The 23,909-nt window shown below is 50.1% G+C and overlaps 3 protein-coding genes across 3 annotated transcripts; all 3 read right to left on the minus strand.

The window, feature by feature from the left end:
• Nucleotides 1-2,094: 2,094 nt before the first annotated feature.
• On the minus strand, nucleotides 2,095-6,156 carry LOC120500621 (keratin, type II cytoskeletal 3-like). Its single transcript, XM_039705755.1, has 10 exons — nucleotides 5,892-6,156; nucleotides 5,569-5,804; nucleotides 4,576-4,790; nucleotides 4,407-4,467; nucleotides 4,151-4,246; nucleotides 3,818-3,982; nucleotides 3,584-3,709; nucleotides 3,155-3,375; nucleotides 2,764-2,798; nucleotides 2,095-2,679 (listed from the first exon to the last, which is right to left on the minus strand). The coding sequence occupies exons 1-10, from the start codon at nucleotides 6,154-6,156 to the stop codon at nucleotides 2,342-2,344; spliced, it is 1,758 nt and encodes a 585-aa protein (XP_039561689.1). The 3' UTR covers nucleotides 2,095-2,341.
• A 2,206-nt stretch (nucleotides 6,157-8,362) lies between these two features.
• On the minus strand, nucleotides 8,363-13,271 carry LOC120500622 (keratin, type II cytoskeletal 5-like). Its single transcript, XM_039705756.1, has 8 exons — nucleotides 13,019-13,271; nucleotides 12,645-12,820; nucleotides 11,802-12,016; nucleotides 11,546-11,606; nucleotides 11,098-11,241; nucleotides 10,409-10,534; nucleotides 10,009-10,161; nucleotides 8,363-8,398 (listed from the first exon to the last, which is right to left on the minus strand). Exons 1-8 carry the CDS (start codon nucleotides 13,269-13,271, stop codon nucleotides 8,363-8,365), a joined length of 1,164 nt encoding a protein of 387 aa, XP_039561690.1.
• A 4,370-nt stretch (nucleotides 13,272-17,641) lies between these two features.
• Nucleotides 17,642-23,034, minus strand: LOC120500589 (keratin, type II cytoskeletal 4-like). Its single transcript, XM_039705708.1, has 9 exons — nucleotides 22,519-23,034; nucleotides 21,592-21,809; nucleotides 20,457-20,517; nucleotides 19,969-20,064; nucleotides 19,715-19,879; nucleotides 19,369-19,494; nucleotides 18,784-19,004; nucleotides 18,542-18,576; nucleotides 17,642-18,441 (listed from the first exon to the last, which is right to left on the minus strand). The coding sequence occupies exons 1-9, from the start codon at nucleotides 23,032-23,034 to the stop codon at nucleotides 18,188-18,190; spliced, it is 1,692 nt and encodes a 563-aa protein (XP_039561642.1). The 3' UTR covers nucleotides 17,642-18,187.
• Between the last annotated feature and the right edge of the window lie 875 nt (nucleotides 23,035-23,909).

A 23,909-nucleotide genomic window follows, 5' to 3' on the forward strand; every position in this document is an offset into this window, starting at 1 on the left:
CCCTCCCAGCTGCCAAACCCATGGTATGAAGGCACCAGGACTTCACTGGAATATCCCACAACGAGTTTCCACAACGAGGAGGATGATCTGCAAAGTCAGCCAGATGCCTGGGTGCTGACCACGCTCAGCTCCTGCAGATAAGACGCCCAGATTGAGTCACTCTGACGTATTTAGACAAGATGTGCAGATTATTCCAAACCTGGAGTCACCTGAGTCTCCTCCAGCTAAAACTCGACAGGCAGCTGGGCTCCAGCCATGCCCTCAGATGTCTTGCGCAAGGAGCTGTGCACAGCAGAATCATCAACACCAGGGAAAATGTGAACTCGGCAGAAAACATGGATCGAGACTGAGCCATGCTCCAGCTTCACATCTGACCCAACCAAGAGCACGGAGGAGGTGTTGCAATGACTCTTCACAGCAGCGCTACAACGCCACGTAAAGATCGTTGTAAAGTTTAGAAGAAACAGGCTCTTAAAATTATACACTGAAACAGGTGATTAAGCACCAAAACAAGTGACTCTTGCCGCAAGCCAAACCTCAAAGTGCTCCTGGCACAACACCAGCTTCGCACAGGCATTGCCTACTCAGCATCTTTATTTGGGCCAAACCCAGCCACAATTCCAGCTTCAGCACCGTTCAAAGTGGCGAGAAGCCCCTTTTCCAAGAGCCCACTGCCTTTCCTGGACCTCTCCCTTGGTCTGCAGCTTCCTGTCCCATTCTAGGAGCATCAGCAACTCCCAGAGGCTGTTGTGGGACTCCTGAACCACCACTGACAGCATTTTCTGCCTCTTTGATCTCTCCAGGTGGTAGAGGAACCACAGCACAGCTCAGATCAAACACTCTGGACTCCCCTCCCAAACCCCTGCCTTGAGCTCCTCCAAATCTCTCCTGCTCTTGGAGCAAGGATGAGCCGCTGGGGAATTAATTGGCTTCTCAGGGAGAGGATGGTACCTGAGCTCATGGATGGGGATGAATCACACCTTCCCAGCCCATCGTGTTCCCACGGCTGGTCAGGGATGGCACATGGCTCTCCAGTGCTCCCCCTGCTCTCTGGGTACTAAGCTGTGCATCCCACCTGGCCATCCCACAGCCCAGGTGTGCACCAGAGGCAGGTGCTTGACCAACACCCTGATCCATTGTTATCCATGTTCACCAGTTCCCCCACCCAAGGGGCTCCTACCCTGCCACTCCCTCATCACAACCCGAAGACCATTCAGAGGCAGAAAGCTCAGATGGCTCTTATCTAGTGTTGGCTCCCACCTGCTGCTGCTGATTCTCGTCATCTATCAGCCCCTGTGGGTCTCTGCTGGTCTGGCAATGAGGCACTGGGAATGTTCCTGCCTAAATCCCAGGACACAGGTTTCAGCAGACCCTTTGCAGAGCTTCCAAAAGCCAAGAGGGATTGAGAAGGACCCTTTCCTAGAGCTTCAGGAATTGAAGGGTTGCCACATCTGGAGAGATGTGATGTAGGCGCTGAGGCACTGAGTACCTCTATGTGCCTAAAGCTGAGCCAAAAAAACTGGGACAGGACAGCTTGTATTAGCTCAGTGACTGGGAAGCACTGGGAATGTGCTGGAGGTTTCCAGAACCAACAATTGCAGAAATCTGCTGTGGGAGCGTAACTCTACAGGATTCCAGGGATGAACTGGATGATTCACTATGTCAGGAGATGCCTAAAAACTGAGCAGGCTCCTGTATTCCTCAGTTTGGTCTTCTGCTGGCTCAGTTACTGAGCGTTGTGGGAACTGAGCATCCAGCACCCAGCACCTGGACTTGTGCCCTCAGGTGAGAGTCAGTCATCACTTGAGCTGTGATGCCTGCCCTGGTCCACGCCCACCTGTTCACCTCCCTCAAAGCACAGGTACCACACGTTGAGCAAAGAATGACGCCCCAGCTTCACAACAAGCTGCCTCCCCAAAGCATGAACCGCTCTGCCTAGAATGGCTCCCGAAGCATCGACACGACAACATCATTAATGTTCTCTGCAATTTATTGGGAATGGCAACATCCCAGAAAAGGAGGGCAGGACACACACACAGAGGAAGGGAGGTGGGGACACAGAACAGGAGGAGAGACGGGGAAAGAGGAGTTTTATACACATTTGCCAAAAGAAATGTACAACACAGCAAGGAAGGCAGAGCAGCCCCTCCTGCCAGGCAGCTCCCGGTGCCGGGACACCCACAGCATCGCCCCAAACCGCCGGGTGGGACCGGGATCTGGAGCAAGCTGGGTGGGGGGACACAGTTCATCCCATTGCAGGACACCAGAGCTGGGCTTCAGGAGGCTGGGCTGCTGTCAGGAGGAGAGAGGAGGTGCTTCTTTCCTTGTCAACCTTCGGGGCTCAGAATCTCACCCCCGAAGACTTGACCGAGGTGGTGGTGACGCATCTCCGCACGGAGGAGGATCCCCCGCCGGAGCCGCACATCCTTCCGCTCCCAGAGGAGAAGCCGCCACCGTACATTCCTCCCCCCATCCCGCAGCTGCCGCCCATGCTGCCTCCTCCGAAGCTGCTGCCTCCTCCGCAGATGCCTCCTCCCATTCCTCCTCCCATGCCGCTGCCGCCTCCGAATCCTCCCATTCCACAGCTGCCGCCTCCGAATCCTCCTCCCATGCCGCTGCCTCCGAATCCGCCTCCCATGCCTCCTCTGCCTCCGGAGACAGTCGTCCTGCCCACCACAGCTGGAAGAGAAGCACAGGTTACTCACCTGTTGCCCAAAATAACAAGTTCTACCACTTCTGAAGGACCCCAGGGCAGATACTTACAGACATTGACGTTGGACATGCTGTCGTTGCACAGCCTGTGAGAGAAAAGGGGGCCAGTTATTCCTCTGGGAAATACATGGCTCTTCAGCAGAGAATTTCTCTTTCTTGTACAAGTTTATATTTCTCAATTATTCTTTGAAAAATTAGCAACCTATTCAATTTCTTTTTCAGAATTTTCCAATTATTCTTTAAAGAAATGAACAACCTTTACCTTCACATTCTTTTAAGATGGAAAGCCCACTTAAGTATGTTTATGCTTAATATAAGTAATATATACTTGAGAATTAGAGCGTGAATGACACCAAATCAATCTTTAGTGTAGATTCAAAGGTTTTACCCCCACGTCGTATAATCTGTCAAGAATTTAGTCAAATAGATGCCAGTTAAGTACCTGTTCTCTTCTCCCTCCAGCAGCTTCCTGTACATAGCAATCTCAACGTCCAGTGCAATTTTGGTGTTCAGCAGCTCCTGGTACTCCTTCAGCAGGCGAGCCAGTTCCTCCTTGTCCTTGTTCAGGGCACATTCCAGCTCTTCCAGCTTCCTCCTGGCATCCTTGATGGCCATCTCTCCCCTCTCCTCAGCCTCAGCGATGGCTGACTGAAGCTGCTGGTTCTGAGGAAGAGAAAACCAGTGTGTGAGATCCCTTCCACCCACCCTCTACTGGAGCATCCTCAGGGCACAAACTGGAGCGAAAACAGACACGCATAATCCATCTTCTCCAAAGGGCGTGAATTATCATGATTGCTTTGCCTCTTAACACGCAGCCCCATCCTGACCCAGCACACAGCAGTTACCCAGTGAGGCCCTGATGGTCCCATACCTGCTTCTTCACGTTCTCAATCTCAGCCCGCAGCCTCTGAATGTTCCTGGTCAGCTCCTGGATCTCAATCTTGGTGTTGCGGAGGCTGTCCCCGTGTTTTCCAGCAGTGTTCTGGAGCTCTTCATACTGGAGACATGGGGACAAAGATACCCGTCAGGAACACAATTGACCAAAAGCTCAGGTGGTTCAAGCAGCAGGGATTGTCCCAGGAGCCTCAAGTCGTTCCCAACTCACCCGGCTCTGGTACCAGGCCTCAGCCTCAGCCCGGCTGCTCTGGGCAATCTGCTCGTACTGGCGCCGAACCTCCTCGATGATGCTGTCCAGGTCCAGGTGCCGGTTGTTGTCCATGGACACCACCACGGACAGGTCCCGGCTGATCGTCTGCATCTGAGACAGCTCCTGCAACCAAGACATGAGTCAGAGGCACCTTCTCTTGAGGGGAGTAAAGAGCAGTAGCTCCAGGCAATCTCTCCAGATCAAACCCACAAAGACACCCAGTCCAACCTCAGCGACTTTGGTCACCACACCCTCATTAAGACTTCAGCAAGGGGAAGAGAGAGCTCCTACCTCCTCGTAGATGCACCTCAGGAAGTTGATTTCGTCTGTCAGAGCTCCCACCTTGGCTTCCAGCTCAACTTTGGTCATGTAGGCACAGTCCACATCCTAAAGAAAAGATCTCAGATTTGGACCATGGCTTCCTTTAATCGCACAAGAACTGTTGGCTCTTTCTGTTGGGGTCTGCCCATCTTGGAGCTGAGTCCTTCCTATGTCATTGCCTCCCGTCCCCCCTCACCCTGTCCCTGCTGGTGCCTTCCAGACTCACCTTCTTCAGCACCACAAACTCGTTCTCAGCAGCCGTGCGACGGTTGATCTCCTCCTCATACCTGTGGTGGGGGCAGGACAAGGTGAGACTCTGAGACCCCTGGTCACTCCACCTGTGGGGTCAGCTCCGCTCTCCCGGCTCATCCCTCCCTGTCTGTCCCCGCACTCACTTGGTTTTGAACTCCTCCACGTACTGCCTCATGTTCTGCAGCTCCGATTCCAGCTGGCTCCGCTGCCCCAGCAGAGACTCCAGCCTCCTCCGCAGGTTCTGGATGTAATTCTCAAAGATCGCATCCAGGTTCTTCCTCGGCCCTGACGGCCCTTGCTGCTGGAGCAGCTCCCACTTGGTGGAGAGCACCTTGTTCTGCTGCTCCAGGAATCGCACCTACAGCCACAAAGAGTGTGTGAGACATTCACCAGAGAGACATGCTGCTCCTGGGAGATTTGGGAGCCCAGGGAATCATTCCTCATCTATGTCTCATTCAGGCATTTAAGCTCCTGAAGTGTATGTGAAGCATTATTTAATTTATTTATTATTAGACAATTAAGTTTTGAGTCATTCTGAACTTCTCCCCTGGGGACAAAGTGATGTTCCCAGTAGAAAACACCATTCCAATTTTCCATAGCATCAGGGTTGGACTCTGCCATCATCTTTCCAGCACTGAAGTCAAGAAAGATGAAATTTTTATTCCCTAACTGCCCATGCATTCTCTTGGGAGAGATTCTCTATTTCTTTGGCTTCTATTTGAAGTTAAAATATTCCAAGCATTTTGGAAAGGGGTTTAATGCTCTGCAGTTTCTAGAATCAGGCTTTGAGAAGAACGTTTCATCAAAAAGCAAATCCCAGCAATGAGAACTCTTAGGACAATTAAATTTAAAATGATGACTTTGCCCTGAATCACTCAAAATGAGGCTGCAGAAGTGCCTTGCCTAGACAATCCCGAGAATATCCTGCAGATGTTCTCTTTAATCTTCCATTAGCACAAAACCTCCACTATTGTTCAGTATTACTTATTAACTGAACCTGACTAATTACAATTTGATGCTGAGGCATTGGTCTGACAACTCCAGCAACTGTTGGTAAGTGAAAAAATTCCCAGTTCATTCCCCAAGGAAGTTGTTTGACATTCCACCTCCAAAAAAAACCCATCCTAAACTCTCACCTTGTCAATGAAGGAGGCGAACTGGTTGTTCAGGGTCTTGATCTGCTCCTTCTCCTGGGTTTTGACTTGCTGGATCTGGGGGTCAATCTCAACATGGACTGGCCGCAGGAGGCTGGGGTCAACTTGCACCGGCTGGATGCCTCCAGGGAAGCCTGGACCACCAAAGCCACCCATTCCACCCATTCCCCCACTGCCCATTCCACCACCAAAGCCACCCATTCCTGCTCCACCACCCATTCCACCACACATTCCACCACCAAAGCCACCCATTCCCATTCCTCCACCACCCATTCCACCACCACCCATTCCTCCACAGCTCATTCCTCCACCAAAGCCACCCATCCTGCCACCGTATCCACCACCACCATAGCACCCGCCCATGGCAATCCTTCTGCTGCCCCCCGTGCTATGGAGGCTCCGGCTACTGAACCCTCCACAGTGTCCTCCTCCGCTTCCTCCCCGAGATGAGGAGTATGAGCTGTAGCTGATCTTGCTCCGGCCACCACCGCCTCCAAATCCACCACCGACAGCAGAGCAGGAGCTGAATCCCTTTCTCCCCCCGACTCCAAAGCTCCTGCAGACAGACATGGCTGTTTTTTTCCAAGCAGAATCAAAATCCAGAAGAGCAGAAAGACCAACGGAGTTGATGAGGGCAGGAAGAAGTCTGCAGAGTCTTCTCTGGTTCCAACAGCTTCGGGCATTCCCTTTTATCCACTGCTGGAGGTGGGCTGGGACAGCTTGGGCGTGAAGGTGGAAAGCAATTTAGTATTTTCATCAGCACGGGGTTGTTGACAGATTCTCCACGAGCTTTGCCATATTTGGGGCTGCCCAGAAACACGCCCTGTAATCTAGAGGTGAATAAAACGAGAGCATCGAGACACGTCTCCATGACTAAGTGGACTCTCGTATCTTTATGACATCTTGGAAATCAATTTTATTCATAAACCCCTTTTCTGCAGCCCCTCATTGGCTATCCAGCCCTCATGAGTGGCTCCCAATAATTCCAGATAAAGATCTCCCTATCAAAGCTCCACAGAAAGACAAAGTTTTGATGAAATCCCAGCTATAATATGGCTTTCACAATTCCTTACACACACCCTTAATCTTCTTTTTATATGTTAAATTGCATTTGTGTTTCAGATGTTTCCCAATCCTGAATGGGAATTCACGACACCAAAATTTGAGGAGACTCAGCATATTCTCCTGCTAGAGAGGAAAAACATCTCCTTGGAGCACGGGGTGTCACTCCAATGGGAGTGTCTTCTGCCTGCAGACTAAATTCCCTCCACTTGCAACTCCACAAATCTGGGACAATCAGCTGGGGCTTTGGATGATGCTGAAGCAGAGGGAAGAATATGACTGGAATCATCCCGCTCTCCTCAGTGCTCTGAGGGTGACAGGGAGTGACAACTTGAGGAAGAATGAAGGGACACGTTGGGAACCCTTTGACGACAATGTCAGGGACAGACAGAGAAGCACTATGCAAGAGGAGCGACAGATGAACAATTTGAAGTGGTAAGGGGTTCCTGCTACTCTGCTGAATCCCATGACCTCTGAATTACCTGTTTTTTCCCAAAAATGAGATGACTGACATGGAAAAACCTGCTGAGAAATGGAGCTGTTGCAACCCCCAAGGCACAGTATAACCTTTTGCTTCCAAATAATTTATTGGGAAAGGAATGTGGTTTAGGAATGTGGTTTAGAAATGTATTTTAGAAAATGTCTCTGAAATAAATCCCTTTTTTTGTGTTACATGTAAATGAAATTTAATTAATTGCAGAAAATACAAATAATATCAATTTGTTCCCCAAAAAATAGATTCTAGTTTAAAAGGAAGCCAAGTCTGTAAATACTATTTAAGAGGCATTCTAAAGCTTTTATCTACCTGGATATTATCAATTAAATACCTGAATAATTCAATGAATTAAATATAAAATTAATTTTCCAATAAAATAGCACAAGTAATGAAAAAATTACAGAAAATGCACATTGTAGCCCTTGAAACATGAATTTGAGGCCATTCAAAAGACCTGTATATGAATACAGAACTTCAGAAGGAATTTTTAGAGTCTTCAAAGAGATCTAGGCAACTAAATCTGGTTTGAAAGTAACAAGAGGCATCAAAAACCAAAATGCCCCTGACTGTCACTGGGACGGCGGTACTGAGCCCCCTGGTCAGCATGGAACAGGGAGGGGAGAACATTCCCCTTGAGAGAATCAATGGTTAGCCAAGGGTTATCCCACCCTTGGGAGACTCAACAGTTGGACAAGAGTTATCCCACTCCTGGGGGCTCAGTAACACTTGAACGAGAGTTATCCCACTCCTAGCTCCTGGTTAGTCAAGAGTTATCCCCCTCTCAAGGGACTCAGGTAAGAGCTGGCCAAGGATTGTCCCACCCTTGCGGGACAAGGTTATCCAGATTTGAGGGAGACCAGTGGTTGGCCAAAGGTTACCCAGGTGTGTGTTCCTGCAGCTGGAGAATGGACAGCACCCACAAAGCACAGAGGCGACACCCTCCTTTCCAAAAGCAGCTGCAATCAAGATGGGCTGGTTTCTCCATGGTCATCTCCCAGATGGACCTTTAAGCTCTCCAGACCACCCTGCAGCCCAGCACACTTGCTCATGACGAGCAGCCTGGGGCAGCTGCAGCACGGCTCGGGTTTAGGTGGAGAAAACAGGTTGTCCCTTCTCCTGGCCTCCCTCCCAGCTGCCAAACCCATGGTATGAAGGCACCAGGACTTCACTGGAATATCCCACAACGAGTTTCCACAACGAGGAGGATGATCTGCAAAGTCAGCCAGATGCCTGGGTGCTGACCACGCTCAGCTCCTGCAGATAAGACGCCCAGATTGAGTCACTCTGACGTATTTAGACAAGATGTGCAGATTATTCCAAACCTGGAGTCACTTCAGCCTCCTTCAGCTGAGACTCAACACCAAACTGATCCTACAGATCTCTTGCACAAGGAGTTGAACACGGTAAGATCAACACCAGGGAAAATGTGAACTTGGCAGAAAACGTGGAGACCAAAGCCATGCTCCGGCTTCACATCTGACCCAACCAAGAGCTTCCTCATGGAGCTTGCACAGAGGAGGTGTTGCAACAACTCCTCATATGAGACTACAATGCTGTGTTCTGGATTTTAAAGCTGAGAAGAAACAGGCTCTTAAAATTAAGCACCAAAACAGGTGACTCTTGCCCCAAGCCAAACCTCAAAGTGCTCCTGGCACAATGCCAGCTTCTGAGAGCCTTCTCAGCATCTTCCTGTTGGGCCAAATCCAGCCACGTTCCCCAACCCTGGCACCCTCCTGCTGGGCTTCCAGTGGGATAATTCTCTCTTCCAAGAAGCCTGTAGTCATTCCCTGTTGCCTCTCCTGGACCTCTCCCTCAGTCTGCATGTTCCTGTCCCACTCTAGGAACATCAGCAACTCCAGAGGCTGTTGTGGGACTCCTGAACCACCACTGACAGCATTTTCTGCCTCTTTGATCTCTCCAGGTGGTGAAGGAACCATGGATCAAACACTCTGGACTCCCTTCCCAAACCCCCTCCTTGAGTTCCTCCAAATCTCTCCCTCCTGCTCTTGGAGCAAGGATGAGCCGTTGGGGAACTAATCGGCTTCTCAGGGAGAGGATCGTGGCTGAGCTCATGGATGGGGATGAATCACCTTCCCAGCCCGTCGTGTTCCCATGGCTGGAATCATGGCTCACCCTGAGGCAGATGAGTTTGTGGCTGACTGCAGCCAGTGGCAGGTGCTTCACCAACATCCTGATCCATATTCCCCTGCCCTCCCTCCACTACACATGGCAACACTGGTGCCATCTCCTTCACCTAACACAGGCCAAAGTCTCCTGCACCTGGAGATGATCCTGAAGGAACCTTAGAAGCAGCAATTTAATTACATTGGTTGGTCCAAGGGGTGCGACACCTCTCATGTAATGGAAGGTGTCCATGTTCATGGCAGGGCGTTGGAATTGGATGATCTTTATGGTCCCTTCCAATCCAAACCATTCCATTATTCAATGATTCCAGGTCTCCCACCTGGGCTCTTACTTTTCATTGTTGGCTGGAGGAACCAGACCTCCACCATTCCAGACATAGGCTTGTGCCTCCTGTCAAGAGCATCATCTTGAGCTGGGGCACCTGCCCTGATGCATCCCCACCACTGATCTGTTCCCTCAAAAAACAGGGACAGGCAGGAGAACAACCCTCTCTCCCACCCTGCCCAGAGCAGCTCCCAAAGCAGCAACACAACAACATCGTGAATATTCTCTGCAATTTATTGGGAATGGCAATATCCTGAGGAAGGAGGGCAGACCACAGAGGAGGGGGGGAGGTGGGGACACTACATCTGCACTGTGTCATGGGAGCTAGGCACTGAAGGACAGTTTTGTTCTCCTTGGGAAGAGTCCAGGTGTGTATGAGGTGTCCCAGGTGTCACTGAGAGCCGAGACGTATGGAATGGAAGCTGAAGCTCCAGGGAAGTGTCCTTCTGCAGGGCACTCTCCAGCTCTTCCAGCTTCAACCTGGCGTCTTTGAGAGCCATCTCTCCCCTCTCCTCAGCCTCAGCAATGGCTGCCTGAAGCTGCTGGTTCTGGGGAGCACAACAAGAGCTTTCTCAGACCTCATTTTGTCCCTAATGATCAGTCCTCAGACCTCCAAGAGGAGAAATCAGGAGGCAAATAAACATCTGCATGAAGTGAACTTGGGGTGACAGAAGGTTTCTGCCCCACACATGGTCTTTTGTGATGCAACCTGCTGCCACCTTCCCCAGACACCAACCAGCCCCTTCCTTTCTTCATGTCCTCGATCTCATCCCCAAGACATCAACCAATCCCTACCTGCTTCTTCACGTTCTCAATCTCAGCCCGCAGCCTCTGAATGTTCCTGGTCAGCTCCTGGATCTCAATCTTGGTGTTGCGGAGGTTGTCCCCGTGCCGGCCGGCCGTGCTCTGGAGCTGCTCATACTGATGGCACCAAGACATAACGACCCATCAGGGACACATTCCTGGTGCCTCTAGGAAATTTGTCCCCAGTTTCAAGGGTCGGGTGACACTATGAGGACCCCCTGCACTGCTGATGGATGCCCAGCTCAATGGTCAAGGTGGCTCTGGGACTCAGCCATGGGGTTTGAGCTTTGAAATGGATCTTAGTGACACTAAAAAGCATCTCCTGGCTTCTGAAAAGCCACTTGGGCTGGAGTTTTCTCATTAAGGTGCATTTTGGGCCATTTTATCAAGAGGTTTTGATGCCTTAAGTTTTAGCATTCATATTATCCAGATTCTGTGCTGCATTAGTATATAACTCTGAACTTCATACAAAGTGTTAGCAAGTTCTCCTCACAGTTTAGTAAGACAAAATAATCTTTTTCCAGCCCGAAATCCAAACTTCAAGCCCAAAAAGTATAAACAACACTGAATTGAGAAGCAGAGTCTGGAAGGATGGAACTTCATAACCTGAAGCTGTAATTGGACAATTAACCTTAATATGTAAATGGACCAAAACCTGTAAAAGTGCAAAAACTCGTGACCTCTTGTCCATCTTGGGTCCATCTTGGTAGCCTTGGCCAGGCTCTTGTACTGCCCAAGGTGTATCGTTTGAAGGCCTTTTTATCTGTCAGAGCTCCCACCTTGGCTTCAAGCTCAACTTTGGTCATGTAGGCACTGTCCACATCCTAAAGGAAAGATCCCACAGAAAATAATGTTTTTCCTCTTGGGAATCCTTCAGGCTTGTGGGAATCACCATCAGGGCAGAGGGTTTGATGTTATTCACTGGGACATCATTATGTTTGTATATAATTCAGTAACCATAGATGTAAATAATTAAAAATAAATAATGTTATGGTGTCATCCAATTATGCAAATTGGATAGAAGGGATTCCAGATATCAGGTGGGACATCTTAAAAATTCCACAATTCCCATTCAAGCACAGGTAAAGCGAAATATTGAGGGATTATTTTGTGGTGCCTGTGACTCACCTTCTTCAGCACCACGAACTCGTTCTCAGCTGTTGTGCGCCGGTTGATCTCTTCCTCATACCTATGGAAAGGAAAAGTGCAAATTGTATTCCTGGACTTTCCTGCCTAAGGCCATTAGAAACAAACTAAAAGGGGGAAAAACACTAAATTAAAATATTTAGGCTGAGGAGCTATCTCCACTATCACCATAAAAAAGAGTTGGGGAAAATTAAAGTGACCAAAAGGCTGCTTGAGCTACTCCTGGCTCCGCACTCACTTGGTTTTGTAATCCTCGACGTACTGTTGCATGTTCTGCAGCTCCGATTCCAGCTGGCCCCGCTGTGCCAGGATTGATTCCAGCTGCCTCCGCAGGTTCTGGATGTAATTCTCAAAGATCACATCCAGGTTCTTCCTTGGCCCTGACGGCCCTTGCTGCTGGAGCAGCTCCCACTTGGTGGAGAGCACCTTGTTCTGCTGCTCCAGGAATCGCACCTACAGCCAAGACACGGAGGGAGGACCCACCATCACACAGGAACAGCTCCCACCAAAACGTCTCTTGCATAACTCACAAAGATTTGCATGGTGATCAGACAACAAATTAACTCTGTTTTTTTAAACTTTCTTTTGGTGCCTGAGCTGCAAAATCAGGAAAAGAAGAAAATTTCTAATATTTTTCTACTCAAAGAAGTTTTTGCATGTTGCTCTTACTCCAAGTCTGTCCCTATCACAGGTAGTGTGGAAATCTGATCTCCAGCCTAGATTTAAAAGCCTGGAGATTTGAAAGAGAAAAATATATAAATTAATACTTAAATGGGAGGTTGTTTGGGCAGAGAGTGGTGGAGGAGGGAGAATCTGTGCCCGAAACCTGCGGAGGTTGAAGATGTTGAACCTGCTTGAGAGCGTAACCTCAGAGTAGAGCTTGGTGCAACAGGACAGATGAAAGCCCTGGAGACATTGCTTTGATCTTGTGTGGAGGAGAGATTCCCATCTCTTCCCTTAATGAAAAGGCTCTGCTCAAGCTTCTCTGCCTGCTGGGATTTAGCTCCAGAAGGACATTTCTGCGCAACTGGAAAGCTCCTCCTAATTTTGGCCTTAATCAGGCACAATCCCACCCTCTCACCTTGTCAATGAAGGAGGCAAACTGGTTGTTCAGGGTCTTGATCTGCTCCTTCTCCTGGTTTTTAACTTGCTGGATCTGGGGATCAATCTCAACATGGACCGGACGCAGGAGGGTTGTGTCAATCTGCACTGGCTGGATCCCAGGGCCACCTCTCCCAGGGCCACCCATGCCAAAGCCTGGGCCACCAAAGCCACCCATTCCTCCACCACCCATCCCACCACCAAAGCTACCCATTCCTCCACCAAAGCCACCCATTCCTCCTCCACCCCCCATTCCACCTCCACCCATTCCTCCAAAGCCACACATTCCTCCTCCTCCTCCACCCATTCCTCCCCCAAAGCTGCCGAGACCCCCGTAGCTCCCGCCAAAGCCACCCATCCTGCTGCCGTACCCGCCACCGTAGCACCCACCCATGGACATCCTGGCGCTGCCCCCCATGTTGTGGAGGCTGCGGCTGCCAAAGCCCCCGCACCGTCCTCCACCTCCGAACCCCCTGGACACGGAGTACGAGCTGTAGCTGCTCCTGCTCCGGCTGCCACCTCCAAAGCCACCACCGATTGCAGAGCAGGAGCTAAAGCCCCTTCTGCTCCCCCCTCCGAAGCTCCTGCAGACAGACTGGCGAGACATGGCTGGTTATCCTCAAGAGAGCCAAGAATGGAGAAGCTGAGGAACTCGACGGGGTTGTGGGTGATGAGGTGGGTGGAAGAAGGGAAGTCAGTCCCTCTGGCTGGAGGGCAGCGCACTCTCCCTTTTATGTGTTTTTGGAGGTGGGCTGGGTCTGCATGGGCGTGAAGGAGGAGACAGGTCCTGTCTTCATCACTGTGGCGTGGCTAAAGATTTCCATCTCCAATTTGCCAAACATTGACCCTACCCAGAAACACACCCTCTAATGCAGGAGAAAAGGCAGAAAAGATCCTACTGGGGCTTCCAGCAGTCCATGACTAAGGAACGCTACACCTTTTGGAGCTGCAAGAGCCTCCCTGGGATACACCGGGCATTTTTTTTCCACCTTTCATCCGCTGGGGTTGTTTCCCTGCTTGTGTTTATCTTTAAATCTCTCACTCCAAAGCCCCATTGCAGGCAGGCACTGCGGCTCATGCCAAGTTGTAGCCTGGCTTTCACAATTCCCAAAACACACCTAAGTTACACCCTCAGCCTTCTTTTTACTTGGAAAATTGCCTTTGGCTTGGATAATTGAATTTCTCAATCTACAGCCAGGGCTCAGCAAATTGCATTTTGATGAGGCTCTGCACCTTTTTGATAAATAAAACCTCACCGGTGACGAGACGCTGGTGTTGGCACTGGAAATTCATTTATTGTTGGACTAAAGCATGTCCCACTGTCTTCATGCCAAGATAATCTCAGCACTGGTGAGGAAATACCTATCCGGGAAACCTGTGTAGGATTTTCTGAAAGCTTCAGGACCATGAGGAGACACCAGGCACTGGCTGCCATGGTGGGACGTGCAGGAAGATGGAGGGACAGCCCCGGGAGCGCAGTGGGAGGAGGGATCCCAAACCTTGCTGCCCACATCACATGCCCTGGAACGATTTAAATGCAATTAATAGAGGCTCAACTCCTTTATAGGGATTTGAAAATCCGGAGAGCACAGGGCTTGGAGGCATCACCATTCTTTCCAGCTGTTTCACTTCTTTTGCTGTTTATATGCAAATATATCTTTGCCAGATGTAGATTTTAGAAAGGCAGGAGTTTGTCGGAATCCTCCGGTTCCAATGCCTGACTGAGGATGGATTCAGACTATGATCCATCACAGAATTCCAGAATGGTTTGGGTTGAAAAGGACCTTAAAGCCCATCTCATTCCTCTGCATGCCATGGGCAAGGACACCTTCCACTATCGCAGGTGGCTCCAAGTCCCTGTCCAACCTGGCCTTGGACATTTCCAGGGATTGGGCATGCACCACCCTTTACAGAATCATGGAATGATTCAGGCTGACTCTGTAAGTCATTTAATCCAAAAATCCACCACAGATCCACCTTTTTGCCCTATTTATCAAACAGCAGCTAGTCTTATTTTCTTTTTTATAGAAAAAATATAGAAAAAAGTAGATTTCTTTATTATTTTTCAACATTTTAAAGCCACATAGCCCATGCTGAAGTCCAAACACACACCTCTGGAGGCACCTAACTGTGCTGGCAGCCATCTAGTGCAGGTCTTAGAATTCTCACAGGACACATGTTAATTAAGAGCTTCTGGAAAATCCACACCAGCAACTTCTGCTATCATCAGATGTTTAAATACCTCTAAAAATATCGCCCAGACACCCATTTCCAAAAGTGCCTTGGGACCCGGACATGCAGCTAAACTGGCATTTCCACTGGAAAACATGATATTCCCTGTGTTTATCCCACCTCCAGGACCTGTGTGGGTCTAGGAGGGCTCGAGGAGGTGGATTAAGGGGGGGTAGATAAGACTAATAAAGATCATGGAATCATAGAATTGTTAAGACTGGAAAAGACCTTCAAGATCACCAAGTCCTACTTTTGAGAAAGTAAATATATATAATATCAAAAGCTCACTGTGCGAGCAAAGGAAGGGAGGGGTTGGGGGTTGGACAGAAGTTTTTATAGGCAATAAATCAAAAAATAGACAAGAAATCAATACACAAACATTAAAAATGGGGGCTGAGGAACTGTCCCCAGCAGCCCAGGCAAGACCCACCTCCCTCAGTGTTATCAAACCTCTGGTTACGCTTTCCTGGGGGATTTTTGTTGGGATTTTTTTCTGCTTCCGTGGGCGGGATGACACGATCTGAAAGTTCTCCTGTTCCCAGGGGAGGAGAGTTCCCGAGTCAGCAAACAGCAGAGCCCCGAGCGCCCGTGGAGAGATAACGCAGAGCGTTGAGTCACGGCCATGACTCCAGCCAAGCTTAGGAAATCAAACTGGGATTTGGGTATTGATAGCACCTCCTGGTTCAGACATGATGGGCAGAGCTGGGATGGCTTGGGTGAGAAAGGAGTGAAAAGATCTTCCCATCCTACCCCTGCTATGAGCAGAGATAGCTTCCAGTAGACCTCACTGCTCCAAGCCCCATCCAGCCTGGACTTGGGCACTTCCAGGGATGCAGCAGCCACAGCTTTTCCAGAAAATCCATTCCAGGATCTCACCACCCTCACAGGGAGGAATTCCTTCTGGATATCCCATCTAATCCTACTCTGTTCCAGCTGGCAGCCATCACCCCTTAGCCCATAATTTCAGGCCCTTTCCAAGTCCCTCTACAGCTCTCCTGGAGCCCCCCGTGCAGGAAAATGACCTTCAAAGGTCACTTCCCACCCAAACTGTTCCATGATGCTGTGAAAATAAACAGGCCTTGAATAACTGAGAGGAAACCATGAAATCACAGAATCATGGAATGGTTTGGGCTGGAAAGGACCTTAAAGTTCCTCTTGGTCCATCCTCTGCCATGGGCAGGGACAAGCCCTGATTAATCCAATCCAATCCGATCCTATTTTCAGACCATGGAAAACATTGTCTCTCTTCCAACCAAAGGCAGGAATTATATCATCTCTATGTCCGCCTGGGATAATTTTTCCGTAATTGCTGGTGCAATCCCAGGAACTAAAAGGGAGGGATTTTTAAGTATGTTTGTTTTAGTGACAGCCTTTGTGTTTCTGGAGAAGCCCTTTGTCTCTCCTCAGGCAGGAGTCACTGCTGGAAGCAAGTTTGGATTGGGGTGACTCCGAGGGATTGGGGTGACTCCGAGCGAAGTCAGTGCCTTTTCATTCAACACCACTTCAGGTCACTTTTACAATCCCTGAATGTTTAACCACCGCTCAAACCATGTCCCCACCCAAGCAGTGACAAGCCCGTGCTGGCAGCATTGTGACATTCCATTGTGACATTCCGCCTGTCACTGCTGGTACTGGATGTCTTCAGCCTTTACCAGCTCAGAATGGAACATGGGAGAAGTGGGATGAGTCACCCCAAGCGCAGTCTGTGGTTGGCCAGGAATGTGATTCAAGGTTTCCTGAGCAGGAGGTCAAACCACACCAGGAGTTTGGGGATCAAAATTTATCCAAATACTCTGCTTTGAGGAGAGGGGGGTTTGATGGAGCAGGGGGAGAAGGTCTTGCTCTTCCCATGGTCTCAGTTACCCTTTGGAGATGCCTTAAGAGCAATCCATGGATCCTTGGTGAGTGCAGACAGTAGGAAAAGCTGTAGGGCTGGCTCCAAAATAATGGATACCAAGGAATTAACTCCAAATTATTTGGAGGGGTGATGACTGCTCTTCCTTCTCCCACACCAACCATGGAAGGATGCTCCTAAAGCACCTGGAGTGCACACACAGAGTGTCCTGGGAGCTCCAGCTGTGGCACTGCAGTCCTGGGGCCACCTCGGAAGACAGGGTGGGCAGTTGTGTGGTCAGGAGGCACAGTGGCCAGGGAGAGGTGGAATAGCTGGGGAACATCCCAAACTGACTAACTCTAGCATGGAAAGGGCTTAGGAAGAGAAGGAGGAAGAGAAGGAGGAAGAGAAGGAGGAAGAGAAGGAGGAAGATAAGGGTCTCCTAAAATCCACAGAGTCTGAAAGTCTGCTCAGACCTGGTGGGGACAATGGTGGAACAAGAATCTCTGCCATGTCCAGAGATCCTGCAGGACACACAGGAGAATTCAGGGGCTGCCTCTTTCTGCTAGGAGTGGGCTCATTGCCAGGGCTGTCACCAAAGGCACCCCTGACTGTGTCACTACCACTCTGCACCCAACAACCCTTCTGCCTCCCCAGTGAGACCCTCCTTATTCTGCAAAACTCACAAACTCCCCACATTTTTGGAGACAGAGAGGGGTGAGAGGAGACCCGGTTGCCCCTTCACCTGAGTTCCTTTAATTCAGACTTCAAAGGGCAGGAGAAAGTCAGGAAATGTTTTCAGATCTCATCAGAAGATGAGACTTGTTACAACATGAAACTCTTTGGTCGGGGAGAAAACCACACTAGGTTTCTGCCTCTCATGTTTATTGGGGTATGGCACATGCCAAGGAGAAAGGCTTAAGCAAACACACATGATTGTTCCCATAGTCCCAAGGAAAAGGTGAACCCTGAGTAAAAATAAACATTTTACAACAGCAGGAGTGAAACTTGTGGGGCAAAAGCAAACTAAAAGTCAGTTGGGTGAGAAACATCTTCAGCCAAGGCACCAGGAGGAAATTCCTGTTTTGGAGCTCAAGCTGAGGCTGATGAGTGACACTGATTAAAGCTGCACCACGGCTGGATCCAGCACAAGAGCTTGAGAGGAGCCGAGGCTTCCCTGCACACTCGGAGCTGCGCTTGGATCCATCCCCGCTCCTGCCTGTGGTCGGGTGCCTCTTGCTTGGAGGGTGCTGGGCTCATCGCAGCCAGGTTTGGGGCTCCCCATGAATGGGCAGGTCCCGCTCCCTAAGGAGAGCTGGACATGGAAGCACGAGGGATTGAGCTGCTCTCGGCTGCTGTTGGGAATCTCAGTCCTCACCAGGTGGTCACTGGGGGGTCATCGTGCAATTCACTGCCTTTCTCCTCTGGGTGCCGGGGTCGGGGGGTTGATCCCTTTCCTATGCCCTCCAGCTGGAGGGGCCACTGTTCTTCAGGATGGTGCCAGATCCCCCCACCACCACTGAGTTAGATCCCCCACCCAGGGAGCCAAATCCGCCCCCAGCACCAAATCCACCCCCTCCCAGGCTGAAGCATAAACCAGCACCGCCCGTGTTGCAGCTGCCTTTCCCACTTCCAAAGCCAATTCCTCCTCCTCCAAGGCACAATCCGCTGCCATATCCACCTCCCACGGAGCTGCTGCCGCCCACCACGGCTGCAGAGAGGAACAAAAGGCACAGGTTACCTCTGATGCCACCAAGAAGTTTGGGAGCACCAATCCCAGCCCACCACACTCCTGTGGGAACAGTACTTACAGATGCTGACGGAGCTCTGGCACTCTCCAGACATCCTGCAAGGAAACAAGATGGAGTGTCAGATCCAGCCAGAGCATCTGGAGTGGTCCAACTCCATGAAGTCAGGATTGGTCCACTGACACAGCCACAGGACCGTGGTCCATGGCTCATGACAACACCATTAATGTTAATGAAGATGATGGCACACATTTTTCCCATTGGTTGGTCAGGATGCGCTGGAATTCTTGCTGTATCCCACCCACCTGCACTCCTCGCCCTCCAGCAGCTTCCTGTAGGTTGCAATCTCCACATCCAGGGCCAGTTTGACGTTCATGAGCTCCTGGTATTCCCGGAGCTGCCGGGCCATGTCAGTCTTGGCTTTTTGCAGGGCTGTCTCCAGCTCGGCCAGTTTGTCCCTGGCATCCTTGAGAGCCACCTCTCCGCGCTGCTCCGCATCCGCAATCGACGTCTGAATGGTCTCGCACTGGAGGGGATGAGTGGGGTGGGGGCAGCCAGTGAGAGATGAAGCCATAATCCCAGATCAGATAAACATGTAATGGTTTATCTGATCCATAATAAGCAGGACCTTAATGATGATCTGGAGCATGCACAGGGACACCTTCCACTATCCCAACTTGCTCCAAGCCACGTCCTACCTGGCCTTGGACACTTCCATGGATGGAGCATCCATAACTTCTCTGGACAACATACGCCAGAGCCACTCAGGCTCAGCTATTCCCAGGTCCCTCCCACACCCAACAATTCCCACCACACTTATTTCCCTTCAGGGAAGTTCTAAAAGGCTCAAAAAAAGGTCCTCCCCATTCCTCAACAAACATAACCCCTACCTGCTTCTTCACACTGTCGATCTCAGCCCGGATCCTCTGGATCATGCGGTTGAGCTCTGAGATCTCAGTCTTGGTGTCCTTGAGGCTGTCTCCATGCTTGCCCGCGGTGGCCTGCAGCTCCTCGTACTGGTGGGATGAAGCAGGAGGAGCATGTTAAATCTATTCTGACTGCACAGCTGCTCCCACATCACCACAGGAGATGCAAGGAGAGCAAGTCTGTGCCAGCTCCACTCTGGATGGACCAGCACCAGCAACATTCCAGACCTTGCCATGGCCTGAGCTGCCACCAGTAGTTCTCCCACCCTCCTGGGCACAGGAGAACCCCAGCAGTGTGTGCCACCCTCACCTTGCTCCGGTACCAGGACTCTGCCTCCAGCCGGCTCCGGTTGGCGATCTCCTCGTACTGCGCCTTCACCTCGGCGATGATGCTGTCCAGGTCCAGGTTCCGGCTGTTGTCCATGGACAGCACCACCGAGGTGTCGGACACAGACTTCTGCATCTGGGACAGCTCCTGCAGGTGATGCCCAACTCGGATTTAGCCCTTCCAGATCTTCCTTAGGGTGCCACAACCCTCCCCACCCGGTGCCCTACAGTACTCACTGCCTCGTAAAGACACTTGAGGAAGTTGATCTCATCTGACAGAGAGTCCAGTTTTCCCTGGAGTTCCACCTTGGTCATGTAGGCTCCATCCACATCCTACAGTAGAGATGGGATGAGAAAACCTGCTCAGCACACACCAGTTAATCTAAAATTTCATGGAATCATGGAACGCTCTGGGTTGGAAGGGACTTTAAATGCAATTCCACCCTGTTCCGTGGGCAGAGACACCTTCCACTCTCCTAGGCTGCTCCAAGCCCTGTCCAACATGGCCTGGGATGCTTCCAGGGGTAAGGCAGCCACAGCTTCTCTTATAAATCCATTCCAGGGCCTGCCCACCCTCACAGGGAAGAATTCCTCTCCAATATCCTATCTATCCCTGTCCTCTGGCAGTGAGAAGCCATTCCCTGTGGCCTGGCACTCCAGGCCACTGTCAGAAGTCCCTCTCCAGCTCTCCTGGATCCCCTTTAGGTAAAAAACAAGGACTTAACCTTCTTCAGGAGCACAAATTCGTTCTCAGCTGCCGTCCTTTTGTTTATCTCCTCCTCGTACCTGTGGATGGGAAGGAGGGAGATGGAATCTGGCTGCTTGTTTTGGCTCCGGCTCAGACTAATGAACATTGTTGGCCTCAGACTCATAAACCCAGCAAAAATAGATCTGCCATGAGAGAGATTTATGGACAGGGAATTGCACTTCGCCTTTCAGGACAAGCCCTGGCTCTTGCACTTCCAGCGCCTGGGTGAGAAAATCCTGGAAAGAGGAATTCTGGCTCTGCTAAAGGAGTCCTGGTACTTGCGGCCACTCCAAGCTCCTTCTACGAGATCCAAGAACCTTCAGCTCCTCACAGGTATCATGGAATCTCCTGATTTGGAAGGGGCTTACAGGGATCATGGAGTTCAGCACTTGGCCCTGCAGAGGACACCCCAGAATCCCAAATGGACTCAAATTTTCCAGATGCTTGTCTCCAAATATAAAGTCAATTTTCACCCAGAAGCTTCTGGTAGATCCCAGGTCTTGTGGAGTCCCATGATTCCCAGACTTCTTTGCCCACTGTTTTTTGTAATTCCTCAAGTGGATTCATTTTTCCAGCCTTTGTTCTCCTTTTTCCAACTGGACACATTTTGTGTTCACATTTATAGACTAAAATAAATTATATATTATAATAAAAAACAGCAGGAAAATAGTCTTTACTTTTCCTTTCTTTTTTTTTTTTTTTTTACTTCGTGTCAACCTTCCACAGAAATCCTCAAATCCTGAATGACATTATGTGAAAGAATCATGAGGAAATCCATAAGGAAATTAGAGCTGGGTTTAGCAACCAATTAATTAACTAAATCATAATGTCACTGATTTTTAAGGAATTCCTTCTTGAGGAAGACAAAAAGTCCAGGATCCTCCTTCTGGAAGAAGCACAATTAGAGCAATATATTGAGAAAAGTTGAGAAAAAGCCTTGAAAAATCACCACTTTTCATCCAAAATCACTTTTCCCAAAACATTTTACATTTTCTAACCATCAGGGGGAAAAATCAATATTGATAATTATTATCAATATTTCTCCTTTTTTGGCTGTTTGAAGTGAGGCTTTCTCTCTGATTATTCACCACCAGACACCCCGAGCAACCTACTTTGTCTTGAAGTCCTCCACCATGTCCTGGAAGCTCTTCAGCTCTGTGTCCAGCTGGAGCTTCTCACTGGAGAGACAATCCAGCTGCTTCCTCAGCCCGCTGATGTAGGTCTCAAAGAAAGGGTCCAGGTTCCGGCCCCCCGTTCCTGTGCCACCCTGTTCCTGCAGCAGCTTCCACTTGGTCTCCAGGACTCGGTTCTGCTGCTCCAGGAACCGGACCTAAACACGTGGGGAAAGAGTCAGGTTCTCCTTTCAAAACCCCGTCTTTTTATTGATTTTTTTTTTCCCCATGTGCTTTCCATATTTTGTTCCCGTTTAATGTGTGGTAACTCCCCAGTCCTACAGGGCAGGTAGGACCACAGGGGATGGGGTGAGTGGGCAAAAGGGGGTCACGTCCCCTTCCCAATTCTGGAGCCTCTAAACAGGAGAAATACCATGAACTTCATGGGTTTGGCATCTCCTTGTTCAAAATAGCCAAAAAAGTCCCAACATCTTCAAAACAGACCAAAACATCCAAAAAGTCCAATCGTCTCCTTAAAAATAGCCTAAATCACTATGTATTCATCTTCTCCTTAAAAATATTCCAAAATACCCCAAATCCCAACATCTCCTTAAAAATATTCCAAAAAAAATCCCACCTTCTGCTTTAAAATAGCTCAAGTCACCCAAAATCACGTCTTTCCCTTAAAAGTAGCCTAAAGCAGCCAAAATCCCATTAAAAATAGCCCCAAACATCCAAAAAATTTTACCTGCTCCTTCAAAGTAGCCCAATATTCCCCTTAAAATAGCCCATTTTCCCCTTAAAAACAGCCCAAACAATTTCTGTTTATGGTGATTTGGGCAACTTCAGCTCTGGGTGCCCCTGGATGAGCATTTCCTGGTCATTCCCACCCTGCAGAGCCAATCCTGGAGTGAAGCCCCTCCAAACCTTGTCGATGAAGGAGGCGAATTTGTCGTTGAGTTTCTTGATCTCCTCCCGCTCCTGTGTCCGAACCCTCTGGATCTCGGGGTCAATCTCCAGATTGAGGGGGGCCAGCAGGCTCTGGTTGATGGTCACCTCCCTGATGCCTCCCGGGGGGCATGGGGGGAAGCCCTGGCCCCCCATCCCGCCGTCAAATCCTCCACCAAAGCCACCAAAGCCACCAGGGCCTCCACCAAAGAACCCTGCACCATAGCCACCCCCAAATCCTGCTCCGGCCCCAAAGCCAAAGCCTCCTTGGCCACCAAAGCCTCGGCAGGCACCAGCAGCCCCCCCAAATCCTCCCAGGGAGGTGCTTTTAGTGCCCCCCAGGGAATAGAGGCTCCTGCTGCTGAAGCCGCCGGCACCGCCAGATCCCCGGCATCCTCCACGGGGCATGGAGCCAAACGTGACCTTGTTCTTGCCCCCGAAGCACACAGAGCTGGAGCTGAACCCCTTGCCAAGAGCACAGGACTGGCGAGACATGGTGAAGGGTCCCCAAAGTTCTGAGCAAAAGGGTGAGGCTGGAGCCTGAGAGGCGAGAGAAGCCAAGTCCTGTGGGAGCAGCTGCTGGGTCCCCCTTTTTATGGGCACAGGGAGTTGGTCGGTGCCAGGGGGGAGTGGAGATGTCATTTTTGGGGGATTGTTTAATTCTCTTCATTGTTTTCGGGTTTGAAAGGACGCCCTCCTCACTTTGCCGCAACCATGACCTGCCTGCAAACACTCCCCAGAGAGCAAAGAAAAACAAAAGTATTGTTGGTGTTGGAGCCGAACTCCAACCCAAATTCCCTGGGCCGTGGCCAAAGCCCCGTGAACTCTCTGATGTATCACACCCTCGAGGGAAACCCTTGTTTTAGCTAAATCTGTCATTTTCGGCCTGACTCCTGTGGCTGGGTTCACTGAATTCCAACAAAAACCCAGGCTCCCAGGCACACCCTCAGATGCACTCAGTTTCAACCTCCTGCTCCGAGGAGGGGTGACGTGGGCTGTCCAAAGTGTTTCACAACTGGGAGCATTAGTGTTGGGCAGGGTTCTAAAACTACTTTTATGTCAATAAAGATGATTTTAAAACCTTCTTAAACCTTCTGAAAGGGTTTTCAAGTCATTCTGGATCCCTCTGAGTGATGGGTTGAGCTGGGCGGGACACACTGGGATTTGCAGAGACTGAAATATCCCAATATATCTGTGTTGGGCTACACCCCAGCAGGGTCAAAGCTGTTCCCTGACCCACAACTTTGACAAGGGACCACATCCCTGCTCTGAGGAACCTTCCAGGGATTTTACGATGTTTCCTGAGGGTCCTTGTGGGCCTCCAGTCCCTCCACAGCATGTCAGCGCGTGGTATTCAGCAAAGCCACTCC

This window comes from Passer montanus, unplaced genomic scaffold (assembly GCF_014805655.1).
Source record: "Passer montanus isolate IOZ18808 unplaced genomic scaffold, ASM1480565v1 scaffold183, whole genome shotgun sequence".
Classification (NCBI taxonomy): domain Eukaryota; kingdom Metazoa; phylum Chordata; class Aves; order Passeriformes; family Passeridae; genus Passer; species Passer montanus.

What these genes read in the sequence shown, in the direction of transcription:
- LOC120500621 (XM_039705755.1), bottom strand. Translation starts at nt 6,156, where the DNA reads ATGTCTGTCTGCAGGAGCTTTGGAGTCGGGGGGAGAAAGGGATTCAGC. An exon ending in TGAGGTGCATCTACGAGGAG is followed by an intron (nt 3,983 to 4,150) that starts GTAGGAGCTCTC and finishes TCTTGGTTGCAG; the next exon opens with GAGCTGTCTCAGATGCAGAC. An exon ending in TTGAGAACGTGAAGAAGCAG is followed by an intron (nt 3,376 to 3,583) that starts GTATGGGACCAT and finishes TCTCTTCCTCAG; the next exon opens with AACCAGCAGCTTCAGTCAGC.
- LOC120500622 (XM_039705756.1), bottom strand. Translation starts at nt 13,271, where the DNA reads ATGTCTCGCCAGTCTGTCTGCAGGAGCTTCGGAGGGGGGAGCAGAAGG. An exon ending in TTGCCTCCTTCATTGACAAG is followed by an intron (nt 12,017 to 12,644) that starts GTGAGAGGGTGG and finishes TCTTGGCTGTAG; the next exon opens with GTGCGATTCCTGGAGCAGCA. An exon ending in TCCATACGTCTCGGCTCTCA is followed by an intron (nt 8,399 to 10,008) that starts GTGACACCTGGG and finishes TCTTATCTGCAG; the next exon opens with GAGCTGAGCGTGGTCAGCAC.
- LOC120500589 (XM_039705708.1), bottom strand. Translation starts at nt 23,034, where the DNA reads ATGTCTCGCCAGTCCTGTGCTCTTGGCAAGGGGTTCAGCTCCAGCTCT. An exon ending in TCAAGTGTCTTTACGAGGCA is followed by an intron (nt 19,880 to 19,968) that starts GTGAGTACTGTA and finishes CATCACCTGCAG; the next exon opens with GAGCTGTCCCAGATGCAGAA. An exon ending in AGTCCTGGTACCGGAGCAAG is followed by an intron (nt 19,495 to 19,714) that starts GTGAGGGTGGCA and finishes TCATCCCACCAG; the next exon opens with TACGAGGAGCTGCAGGCCAC.